Source organism: Nelusetta ayraudi, unplaced genomic scaffold, assembly GCF_046127955.1.
Source record: "Nelusetta ayraudi isolate G7.1 ecotype Tasmania unplaced genomic scaffold, CSIRO-AGI_Nayr_v1 ptg000218l, whole genome shotgun sequence".
Taxonomy (NCBI): Eukaryota; Metazoa; Chordata; class Actinopteri; order Tetraodontiformes; family Monacanthidae; genus Nelusetta; species Nelusetta ayraudi.
In genome coordinates, this window is record NW_027466267.1 from 37,501 (window position 1) to 48,489 (window position 10,989).

The 10,989-nt window shown below is 48.1% G+C and overlaps 1 protein-coding gene, 1 non-coding gene and 1 pseudogene across 4 annotated transcripts in view; 2 read left to right on the plus strand and 1 right to left on the minus strand.

Annotated features, from left to right (window-relative positions):
• The window catches only part of vps37a (VPS37A subunit of ESCRT-I), an 11,020-nt gene extending 67 nt beyond the window's left edge, over nt 1-10,953 (plus strand). The window contains exons 2-13 of one of the 3 annotated variants that reach the window (XM_076016111.1): nt 1,447-1,799; nt 3,349-3,423; nt 4,738-4,855; nt 4,990-5,093; nt 5,680-5,908; nt 6,039-6,109; nt 7,468-7,595; nt 7,725-7,783; nt 7,945-8,013; nt 8,246-8,389; nt 8,465-8,548; nt 9,352-10,953. In XM_076016111.1, the coding sequence (XP_075872226.1) occupies nt 1,687-1,799; nt 3,349-3,423; nt 4,738-4,855; nt 4,990-5,093; nt 5,680-5,908; nt 6,039-6,109; nt 7,468-7,595; nt 7,725-7,783; nt 7,945-8,013; nt 8,246-8,389; nt 8,465-8,545 (1,191 nt within the window). In that variant the 5' untranslated portion in view covers nt 1,447-1,686 and the 3' untranslated portion in view covers nt 8,546-8,548; nt 9,352-10,953. Of the gene's footprint in view, nt 1-1,347; nt 1,800-3,348; nt 3,424-4,737; nt 4,856-4,989; nt 5,094-5,679; nt 5,909-6,038; nt 6,110-7,467; nt 7,596-7,724; nt 7,784-7,944; nt 8,014-8,245; nt 8,390-8,464; nt 8,549-9,351 lie in introns of those variants that run through there. The other 2 variants (XM_076016110.1, XM_076016112.1) reach the window with 2 other exon arrangements.
• Nucleotides 1-10,989, minus strand: part of LOC142881795 (NLR family CARD domain-containing protein 3-like) — a 67,987-nt pseudogene that overhangs the window by 12,774 nt on the left and 44,224 nt on the right.
• Nucleotides 226-441, plus strand: LOC142881814 (small nucleolar RNA U3). Its single transcript, XR_012925712.1, has one exon. It is a non-coding gene; the product is annotated as a small nucleolar RNA U3 (small nucleolar RNA).

Consider the following 10,989-nt stretch of genomic DNA (forward strand, 5'->3'; position numbering starts at 1 on the left):
GTGATTTCACTCGCACGTCGCATCATGAAGTTTTGACGTCACTGAACTGGGAGCCACGCCCACTCAGTGACGTTTTGATATCAGGCTCCCTCCACGATGTATCAAGCACTCCTCCGTCAGGTCCGTCAGCGTCACTCGCAGGGCATTGTGGGTATTGTGTGGGGACACCGTGACAGAGAGTGTCAGCTGGGAGAACAAGTGACTGCTGTGGACAGTGGGGGGGTTAAGACTATACTTTTAGGGATCATTTCTATAGTTTCTGACTGAGAAGTGTGTTTCCAAATGGGTTTGGTCTCGCTACCCACGATGATGAGTTGTGATGTTCTCTTCTGAGCGTGAAGCGGGCGCAGTTTAATGATTCACTTCATACGGACTGCGTCATTGATGATCGTTCTGGGCCCCCTGGTGGAGTACAGAGGAGGAGAACATGAACAGAGTGGTTGCTTTTTTAATGTTAAAGTCAAATGTCAGTTATTATTTCCTGAGTCCGCAACGTAGCCACTGTTGAATCTTCCAAAAGTCAAAACATTAGGGACGGTCGAAACTTAGTTATAAATTTATCAAAGCTGTCAGTAAGTATTGTATGCACTGATTTTCCTAAGCTGGGGGGGACTATCCATTTTTAGATAGAAACAGCTTTTTTTTTTTTTTTTTAATAGAACTGGGCTTCAGGTGACAATACTAACTCAGCCACACTGGGCCTTCCAGAACATTCTGCTTCATTTGAGACGGTGGACGAGAGAACTGGGGAGAGTTACAGCCACCACTGTCACATTAACACAGTCTTTAAATATATGAAGAATGTAATGCGTGTTGTTTTAAATTTTTTAAACATTTTTTTTTTTTTTATAAATTACTGTCATTTGTGATTTCTTTTACAAATATTACATACATTTGATATTTACTCTTTACTTTTTATTGTTTATTTTGAACTTCTTCCGACTCCTTTTTCAAACTATGTGCCTTGTTTTTTGTTATGTTTTTGCTTTTAAAAAAAAATTTAAAAAAATTGTATTATTATTTATTCTATCTTTCTTTTTTATACGTACAGATTAATAATAATACACGTTTGAAAATAAAATGCATTAATTCATTCCTTTTTTAAAAACCTGTTTTTTCCACCATCAGCGTCAGCGTCAAAACTAAAATAAACATAGTAGAAGAAAAAAAAAATAGTATCAGAAAGACGTTAGATGTCAAAACGTGGACAGGAACTTGTGTGGGTAGCGAGGAACGGGTCAAAAACAGGAAGTGACGTCAGACGTCAAGCCGTCGCTCGACGTGTTTGCGTCACTAAGTTGTCCCAGCCAGGCTGCCGGGCTGCTGCTGCTTCAGTCCGCCGCCACCGAGCTTGTTTGGTTGTGGTTGCTGCTGTTGTTTACTTAAAAAAAATAATAATAATAATAATAATAATAATAATTAATACAAATTCCCGTCGTCGCTCAGCATAGCATGGTGGCCCTGCGGACAGACTGCTGGACGCCTCCGCGGAGTCAGTAGGGACATGACGGCCGAGCCCGCCGCACTTCCACACAGCAGCGAGCAGAGCGAGGAAAACACCGAGTCATTGGCCGGGGAGCTAACCGCGGCTAGCCGCAGCAGCAGCAATAGCAGCACCGAGCACCGCTCCTCTCCCAGGTCCTCCAGGTCCCCCCCAGCGCAGCCCAGCGGTGTGGTGAGGAGAGGATGAATTGGCTCTTCCCGCTGTCCAAGGGCAGCGGAGCTCCTCACCCTCCTGTCAGCAGCCTGCAGCAGCAGCGGCAGCGGCAGATCGACTCGCTCAAAGCCGCCCATCCCAGGTACAGGCACCGCCAGTCCAGTCGCTGAAAACCACCGGAGCCAGCGCGTTGTGTTTTTCACCACCTTATCGAACACATTGGCTTTTGTGAAGAGGAGTGTTTTCATATTATGTTTGACTTTATTGCCGTCTGCCTTCATAGCCAACGGCTAGCAAACCTTCCAACAGTAGCACATCACCACAGGTGTGTTTGTGTTTGTTAGCCTAGCTGACCTGGCCGTCGTTTTCAAGCAGCATCTAGCGTCGATACGTTTTTATTACCGGGTGTTTTTACCCACGAATCCTCTGCGACCATGCCGGTAAAGTCCAACTCGCCCTAAAGCAGCGAGTTTCAACCAGCGGGCTAGTAGTTTGGTCGTGACGACGCGCCGTAGCGCGGCTAACGTCTGCTAGCGCTCCGTGCTAGTGGTTCACTAGTGGCACAGCTGAGATTTATGACTTGTTATTGTTAGCCAGACAGTTGACCGGTGAACACTGTGGCTTCACGGCGCTGCTGGCAACACTGGTGGAGCGACGTCTACCACGGTAACTAGACTCTCGGTTCCATCGGTGATCAACCTAAGGCTCGGCTCCCTCGGGGATGCGCCAGCTAATGATATTGCGGAGATTAAGGTCTTAGCCTTTGTTTACTTTGATGGATCGTAGCGCGACGAAAACACCCTCGTGGCGTGACAGAGGAATTAATCCTATCAGACGGAAATGAATCATAATGTTAATTTAGTTCCACACGTCAAGGACTCCCAAGGAATGTGACCGGTAAATTGTTTGGGTCACAACTCCCAACCCGTGATGATAAGGTTCAGTCAGTCTCACTTGAGCATCCTTATCTGTTCAAATCAACTGGAGAATTCACAACTACACTCCCAGTCAACGGTTTGGGCTCATGCTTCTGATTGAACGTATTCAACAGAAAAGTGTGAAGTGACTCAAACCAGTTTTACATCGTAGATGATCCAGAATAGCCACCCCTCATATAATATATATATATATATATATATATATATATGTATATATGTATATATGTATATATGTGTATATGTGTATATATGTATATATGTGTATATGTGTATATATATATATATATATGTGTATATATATATATATATGTGTATATATATATATATTTATATATATATATATATGTATATATGTGTATATATGTATATATATATGTATATATATATATATATATATGTATATATATATGTGTATATGTGTATATATATATATATATATATATATGTATATGTATATATATATATACATATATATATATATATATATATATATATATATATATATATATATATATATATATATATATATATATATATATATATATATATATAAATATATGTACATATTTAGGTATGTACATATTTAGGTATTTAACATTTTTCTCTCCACATATCTTGCTCCTATATTTGATATCTTCAGCATGTATCTGCAGGTTTGACCGCTAGTGTGAATGTTACGTTCAATTTCGGTGGAAGCTACGCTATTGACTGTGTTTGACGTTGTTGTCACCCCCGCCTGCCTGCCGCACGCAGCCTTGCAGAGATCCAGAAGGATGTAGAGTATCGGATACCCTTCACCGTCAACAACTCCACCATCAGCGTCAACGTGTGAGTAGATCCAGTGCGTCAGCTCACTGCAGAGAGCACAACAGCTTCACACCGCAGCTGGCAACTGTCGCCATCACATGACTTCCTCTCTCTCGTTCTTCCTCACTGGAAGACTTGTCACATGATTGACACGACAATGTTTGCTGCTTATAGGGACAAAGTGTTATCATCACACGTGCACTGTAGGGCTGTGCGATTCATCCAGTTTAAATCCAAATCTTTTTTTTTTTTTAGTCGGAATGATGTAAAATTGAGGGAAATCGGAAAATCGAGTTTCTTCTTTCATGCTTCCAGGTTGGCGCCTCTTGGGTACCGTAGTACTCCCCCCCCCCCCCCCCTTCGAGAAGCTGTTAACTGGCTATACCTATGTAGCATCTGCACTAGCTAGCCACAGCAGGTGTTAACACCAAGAAGTGATTCTGTTTGCTGCCCTCGCCGCTACCTGGGAAATTATTTTTCCCAAGTCGCACACAACACACACTTTGTCCCCGTTTCTGTAGTACATTTAACAAGATTTCCGCCCCTCCTCCTCCCCCAAAAAATTCGAAATCGTAAATCGAGTTTTCAGAGAAAAAAAAAATTGGGATTTTGTTTTTGACCAAAATGGCCCAGCCCTAGCGTACTGTGAGATCATTGCACAGAATGAATCAAACATGAAGAAATGCAAAGAAAAGAAAAACACGTTACAGGAAGGAGATTTTCACTTCAGTTTGCATTTCGAGTTTTAAGTTGAAATTTTGTCAATAAAGTTAAAATTTTTGTGAAACAGGCAAATTTTCCTGAATAAAGTCGGAATTTTCCTGAATAAAGTCGATGCAAATAAAGCGGAACTTGGCGAGCAGTCTGGATGGATGGTGGCTGGACCCAGCCAGCCGCAGTTAGCAGTGAACTGCAGTCAACAGGTGGATCCCAGCAGGTTCAGCCACTGGCTGCGTCTCACTTCAGGCTCTGCATCCTTCCAAGGCTGCATTTGAAAGGAAGTTGCGTCACAGCACTGCGTAAAGGCTCCTCCCAATTCCCAGAAATCTGAAGGACGCTCCAAATGCCCCCTACTGTTACCAAGGCTTCAGATGAAGGACTCTTCCTTCAGAAGGAGGACGCTTCCTTCAGACGGAGGACGCTTCCTTCCAAGGATGCAGAGCCTGGATTGAGACGCAGCCTCAGTCATCGGGAAGCTGCTGGCCAGATTGGAAGTGCTCCGCCTTGCTCCTCTAGACCTTTCCTGCGGAGCCTCTCTCCACTTTATTCTCCACATCCTGACCGACTTCACCTTGGCGTGCATTTTCTAGCGATAACCCTGTCCTTGTGCCGCAGTCTACTGCCTCCACAGTTCCCCCAGGAGAAGCCGGTGGTCAGCATCTACCCCCCTGTTGGACATCATCTAGTGGACAGCAATAATGGCACCATCATCACCAGCCCCCTCGTCAGCAACGTAAGACTTCTGGCCTCAGTCCCACGTCAGAGGTGTGGCGTCGCAACAGCAAGCTGCGCGAGAGGCCTGTGATGAAACTTTATTGATAACAATATGGGTCAAAGTGAAACTGAAAGTGTTTTTTTGTGTCACAGTTTGGGATGCACTCCGACCTGGGGAAGGTCATCCAGAGTCTGCTGGATGAGTTCTGGAAAAGTCCTCCTGCCTTGATGTCCAGTGGGCCCGCTGGCTTCCAGTAGTGAGTCTGACCTCTGACCTCTGGCCTCCGTCAACATGAAGCAGAGTTGCAACCAGACCAGTGTCTTTGAAGCCCCACCAGGGTGTTTAGCTCTTAGAACCACCCAGAACCATCCAGAACCACCATGGTGTTTAGCTCTTAGAACCACTCAGAATTATCCAGAACCATCCAGAACCACCCAGAACCACCCCTGGACCACCAGAGGGTTGAGCTCTTTATTGAAATGACTGTGGAAACATTGCAGACACGGAGGAGATGCAGCTGTTTGATGACTGACTGTTGATATTGTTTCTTCAAGTTCGGCTTAAGGGCCGGATTGAAAAACTTAATGGGTCACATATGGGCCCTCGGGCCATGGTTTGCCCACCCCTGGTCTTAGGTGTCCAAAACAAGATGTTCATTCACTTTGCTGCAACCTTGAGTCATGAAACAAACCCTCATCCCTCCTCCTCCTCTTCCTCTCTCTCCTCCTCCTCTTCCTCCTCTTCCTCCCCTTCCTCCCTCTCCTCCTCCTCCTTTTCCTCCTCCCCCTCCTCTTTCTCCCTCTCCTCCTCCTCCTCTCACCCCCCCCTGCTCCTCCTCTCAGCAGCATGTACAAGTCTGGGATGCCTCCTTACTCGGCTCAGTCTTTCCACTATGGTCCTCGCCACGTTGGCCCCAGCCTGACGCCCCCTGCTGGTGGCGGCCCAGCGGCGCCCTCGGCCTCGGGGACCCACCCTGGGTCCGAGGGCCTCCCTCCCGGCTCCTCCAGACCCGCGGCTCCGTACGGGCTCCTCTCTGAGCTGCAGCTGGCCGCTCCCACCGGAGAGCCTCTGGTAATGGCTGCCGTCTCTCCTCCTTCCTTCCTTCATTCTGCTTCATGTTGCTCTGTGCGTTGTGAAGGAGTTCTTTCATGGCAGTTGGTAGTTGGTCAACTCCCACTCTGCTGTTGTGTGTTTTTTCCAGGCTGGACTCAACGGACACCTGTACAAGATGCCCGACATTCCCGAGTCCTTCCCCGAACTCCACGACCTGAAGTAAGGAGCTCCACTTGCACCAGTTTAGACCAGCAGTGTTGAACCGGTGGGGCGCAACCCCAACGTGGGTCGCCGAGCTATTTGGATTGTGTCGCGGCTTTGTGGGCGGTTTCTCCACATGTAGAGACTGCGGCTGTGTCTCAGTTCAGGCTCTGCATCCTTCCAAGGCTGCATCTGAAAGGAAGTTGCATCATAGCACTGCGTGAAGGCTCCTCCCAATTCCCAGAAGTCCAGAGGACGCTCCAAATGCACCCTACTGTTAGCTTTAGGATGCTTTGCGTGCTGCTGCAAAGCATCCTGGGATCCTGGGAAGTCGGCTGAAATTAGCGCCATCTACTGGCAAAGACACCACGTATAAATTTAAGTATTGAAATTTCACATGGCGAACCAATGATTAGCTTGATGCTATGAAAACGTCACTTCCGGGGTTGGCCAGCAGGGGGGGGAACGGCGGTGACGCAACCAGGAAATACGCTGAAGGCTAGACCGCCCCGTGTGGTTACCGGGGAGGCGGGGTTTGGGTCGGTCCTTCTGGGCCGGGTCCTTGGGAGGACGCTTCCTTCAGACGGAGGACGCTTCCCTCCAAGGATGCAGAGCCTGGATTGAGACACAGCCATATTCATATACATATGTGTATCTATAGAGAGAGAAGCTGTTGACATTCCTGATGCAGGACACTCGGTTCAACTCAATGATGATGTCATGAATGAGTTTCCAGGACGTGACAGAAATCTGGGGGCCGTTTAGCCACGTGTAGTATCTGAATCTATGCATATGTCCTCATGTGATCTTATGTGTATGGCCTGATGTGAACTCAGCGGTGAACCCGCTGTGGCACTCCTTCCCTAAGGATGTTAGGGTCCATATATGGTCTTGTCGTTGCCAAGGTCCACCAAATTGAAACCAGATGGCCATTGGGGGTGCAATTATGGAATGCATACATCCTCCTCCACTTCCTGTATCTTCCTCCCTGGTTGCTGGGGGTATAAGAGGAGATGTGAACAAAGGATCATCGGAGTTGCTCACATCTGGCCCAGAGACATCCCCAGGCGTTCCATGGTGCCTGTCTGACTCTTGACTTCTTTGCAAATAAACCAGTTTTTATATACAACTAAGTCTGTGTCAGTGAAGACTCCTTCAACATCTACATCACCTGAATCCACCAGAAGAATTCACCACACACGTTAGAATATTGTGACTTCCTGCCTGGTCCTGATGCTCCAGCAGCTGAGAGCCGCTGACTTGGACCACCAGTCACATGACTGCCGTCTCCTCCTCCCCCTCCCCCACCTCCTCCACCTCCTCCCTCCTCCCCCTCTCCTCCTCCCCCCCTCTCCTCCTCCTCCTCCTCCTCCCAGTCTCATGCAGCTGTCCAGCTTGTCTGACAGCGACGACGCCCTGCTGGAGCTCTTTGTCAGTCTGCCGCAGCTCAAGCAGATCAACCAGGACAAGGAGGAGCTGGTCACCAACATCGTGGAGATGGCCAGTGAGTTTCCCGCTGCCGGGCCTGGGAAGAGGACGCTTCTTTTTTTTTCTCTCTCTCTCTCTCTCCAGGGAGCAGAAACTCATCGTTGTCGAATTGTGCCTCCTTTCTTTCTGTCCTTGAACTTCACAGAGAAAAACCTTCAGATGGAGCCGCAGCTCGAAGCAAGAAGACAAGAGATGCTGTTCAAGGTGCGATCATCTCCTCAGCCGACGCTTGACGCAGGCCAGTGCGCTTTGTATTCATGGTGTGTGTGTGTGTGTGTGTGTGTGTGTGTGTGTGTGTGTGTGTGTGTGTGTGTGTGTGTGTGTGTGTGTGTGTGTGTGTGTGTGTGTGTGTGTGTGTGTGTCAGTGTGAACAGTTGACTCAGATGAAATCCACGTTTGAGACGAGGATGCAGAGGCAGCACGAGCTCAGCGAGGTAAGAAGCCCCCTCACCTCTTCTGGCATCCATCTGCTGCTTCCTGAAATCTTCTTTCTATATCATTCTTAATCCTCGGGAATTGTGCACTTTCGAAATGAAATGACAGGTTTTTGAACCACATTCCTTCAAACGTGATGGAATAAAATCCAATAAACAATACAAGCGCTCTAAACCTCCTCTGAAGTGGCCTGCAGACTCTTGGGTTTCTTTTTTTTGCTCCTGGCTCCAGAGTTGCAGCCTCAGCACTCTGCAGGCTCGCCTGAAGGTGGCGGCCCACCAGGCGGAGGAGGAGTCGGAGGACACGGCCGAGAACTTCCTGGAGGGACGCACGGACATCGACGAGTTCCTCAGCGGCTTCATGGAGAAGAGAACGGTGAGACCTCGATGAGCCGTGTTACAGTGTTGTGCGGTGCGCTGTGTAGTATCTGATGTTTGTTCTGCCGCTCAGCTTTGCCACAGCAGAAGAGCCAAAGAGGAGAAGCTCCAGCAGTCCATCAACGCACATGGACCGTTCCCCAGCAGCCACTAGGAGGTACGGCACAAACACACCACCAGGTGGCAGCGCAGCCTATCACTCATCTGTGTCTGTAGAGCAGGGGTCACCAGCCCTGTGCCCCCAAGCACCCCCGAGTCCTTGAGTCGCCTCCCTGCCAGACTTCGTGTCAACACTGAAACCAATGTTTTTTTTCTAAACGCTGACGTCACAGCTCTAAACCACCTCCCCCTCCCCCGCCCCCGCCCTGCAACCTGAGCAGCCATGAGGTGCAGACCACCATTCACAACAACACCTGTTACTACTGCTGCTGCTGACCACAGCCTGCAGTCTCCCATTAACTAACCTGCACTGCAACAACCTACAGACACCAGTGAGCAATCACACACGGTGCTCGTGGCTCCATGGTTGATGTGTAGGGCTGTGCGATTCATCCAGTTTAAATCCAAATCAGATTTTTTTTTTTTTTTTTTTTTTTAGTCGTAACGATGCTAAATAGAGGAACATCGGAAAATCGATTTTCCTCTTTCATGCTTCCGGGTCGGCGCCTCTTGGGTTCTGTAGTCTCCCCCCCCCACCCTTGAGAAGCTGTTACCTGGCTACCTATGTGGCATCTGCACTAGCTAGCCACAGCAGGTGTATTGACCGCAGCAGTGGAGAACCGCTGCTCCACATGGCACCGTCTTTGTATTTGAATGTTGTGTTTTGGGATTGCAGGGGACTGGCAGTAGATAAACCAGGCCTGCTATTAATATTCCAGCAAGCAAGTACGATGAGGAAGTATGACGGCTGTGTGGGAAGGCTGCTTGTAACATTTTCTTTTTTTGACGTTTGATCTTCAGGACCGGAGTTCTCTCGACCGACTGCTGCCAGTTGAGACCAAGAGCACAACAATGGCTGCCTGCGGGAAGCAAGAAGAGAGGGGGGGGGGGGGGGGGGGAGTTAAAAGATGAAGGAGAAGAAAGAAAGAAAAGGAAAAGAAAAATGCACCTGTGCTGAAAAAGGGACTTCAGATAAACTGTTTGGTGGGTGAAGCGATGGATGGGTGGGTGGATGGATGGGTGGATGGATGGATGGATGGATAGACTGAAAACTGGGGGACCTGAGCGACACTGTCACAACTTTTTCTACCGGCGTCGTTACCCACAACTTCTCACATTTTCTAACGTCCATCTTGGACTTGGCAAAGAGGTTCTGCCTCCTTCCACCAGTTTAGTTGCACTGCTTCAACAGACCAGAACCTGATGGTCGTACAAACAAACCCCACTGGAAAGACGGTACCGAGCCGTTTGAGCCGACCTCACATCCTCCAGGCAGGAAGTGTTCATTTGTCGTTCCACGTGCTAACACACACTTCCTGTGTTGCGTTGGTGGCCCCCCCTGATTGGCTGATGTCTGGTCAGGTGGTCTGCCGGGGGCGGGCGGCTGTTTCACCACTGGTGAGGCTGCTCAAGGTCGTTCACATCCGACACACGACCTCTGCCACAGCCAATCAGCAAGAAAAGAGTCGTTGGCTAGTGGAACCTTTGTGTGCGTGCGTGCGTGCGTGCGTGTGCGTGTGTGTGTGTGTGCAGTGGTTGCTCGGTCCTTCATCCAATCCAACGTCCAAAGTCCACCGCCGCCCTGCGTTTGTGACTCTCTTTAGTTTCCAAGAAGCTCGTGCGGCTCTTCGAGCCTTTGACTGAGGAGAAAGTTGGAAATCCTGACACGGTGACACACCTGCACTTGAAGAAGAAGAAGAAGAATGGAGGCCCCGAAAAATCCTCTCCGGGAACCACAATTTGATGTGACCTTGAGCGATCCTTTGATATCCTGACACCTTGGTGTCCTTGCTTCTGGACGTTTGCTCCTCATAGCTCTTCTTCTTCACAGTCCCAGTGGTATCTTGGAGACGGCACCCCCGGGGCCTTCCAGCGCTACTGTTGTCACACACGTTTCCACTGCTGAGCCTCAGAAGAATCGAGTCCCATATTTTTCAATGAGGAAACCCAGCATAGATCCGCCGCCATTGCAGAGAATGCCGTGAGCATTGAGTCGGTCGTCAGCGTTCAACTCCCGTTGCCCTACGACACACTGGACCTGCACTCAGCCTCTTCTCTTTCTTCCTTTCTTTTTTTTTTTTTTTCCAAACCCTGATCGAGCGAGTTGTGTACTTGAAAAACCACACTGATGACAAATCAGCACTGTCACAGTAACCTGGCGAGACGAGTCGTCGATGGTGAAATGTTTTGACTGGTGTAGCCGGAGAAGATTTGGAGTGATTTTTGGAGAAGGTTGGCGTTAAAAAAAAACAAAAAAAAGAAGATCTGCAGAAAAATGGCAAAATGGTATTGGATACTGTATTTAAATAATGTTAATAATAGACTTTATTGTAATCAAAGACTCAGACAACTTGTATTATAAGTTCTTATTTAATTTACTAGAAGAATAAAGCATTTAGAATATCTTTGTGTCATTCTCAATCATAACACATTTCAACT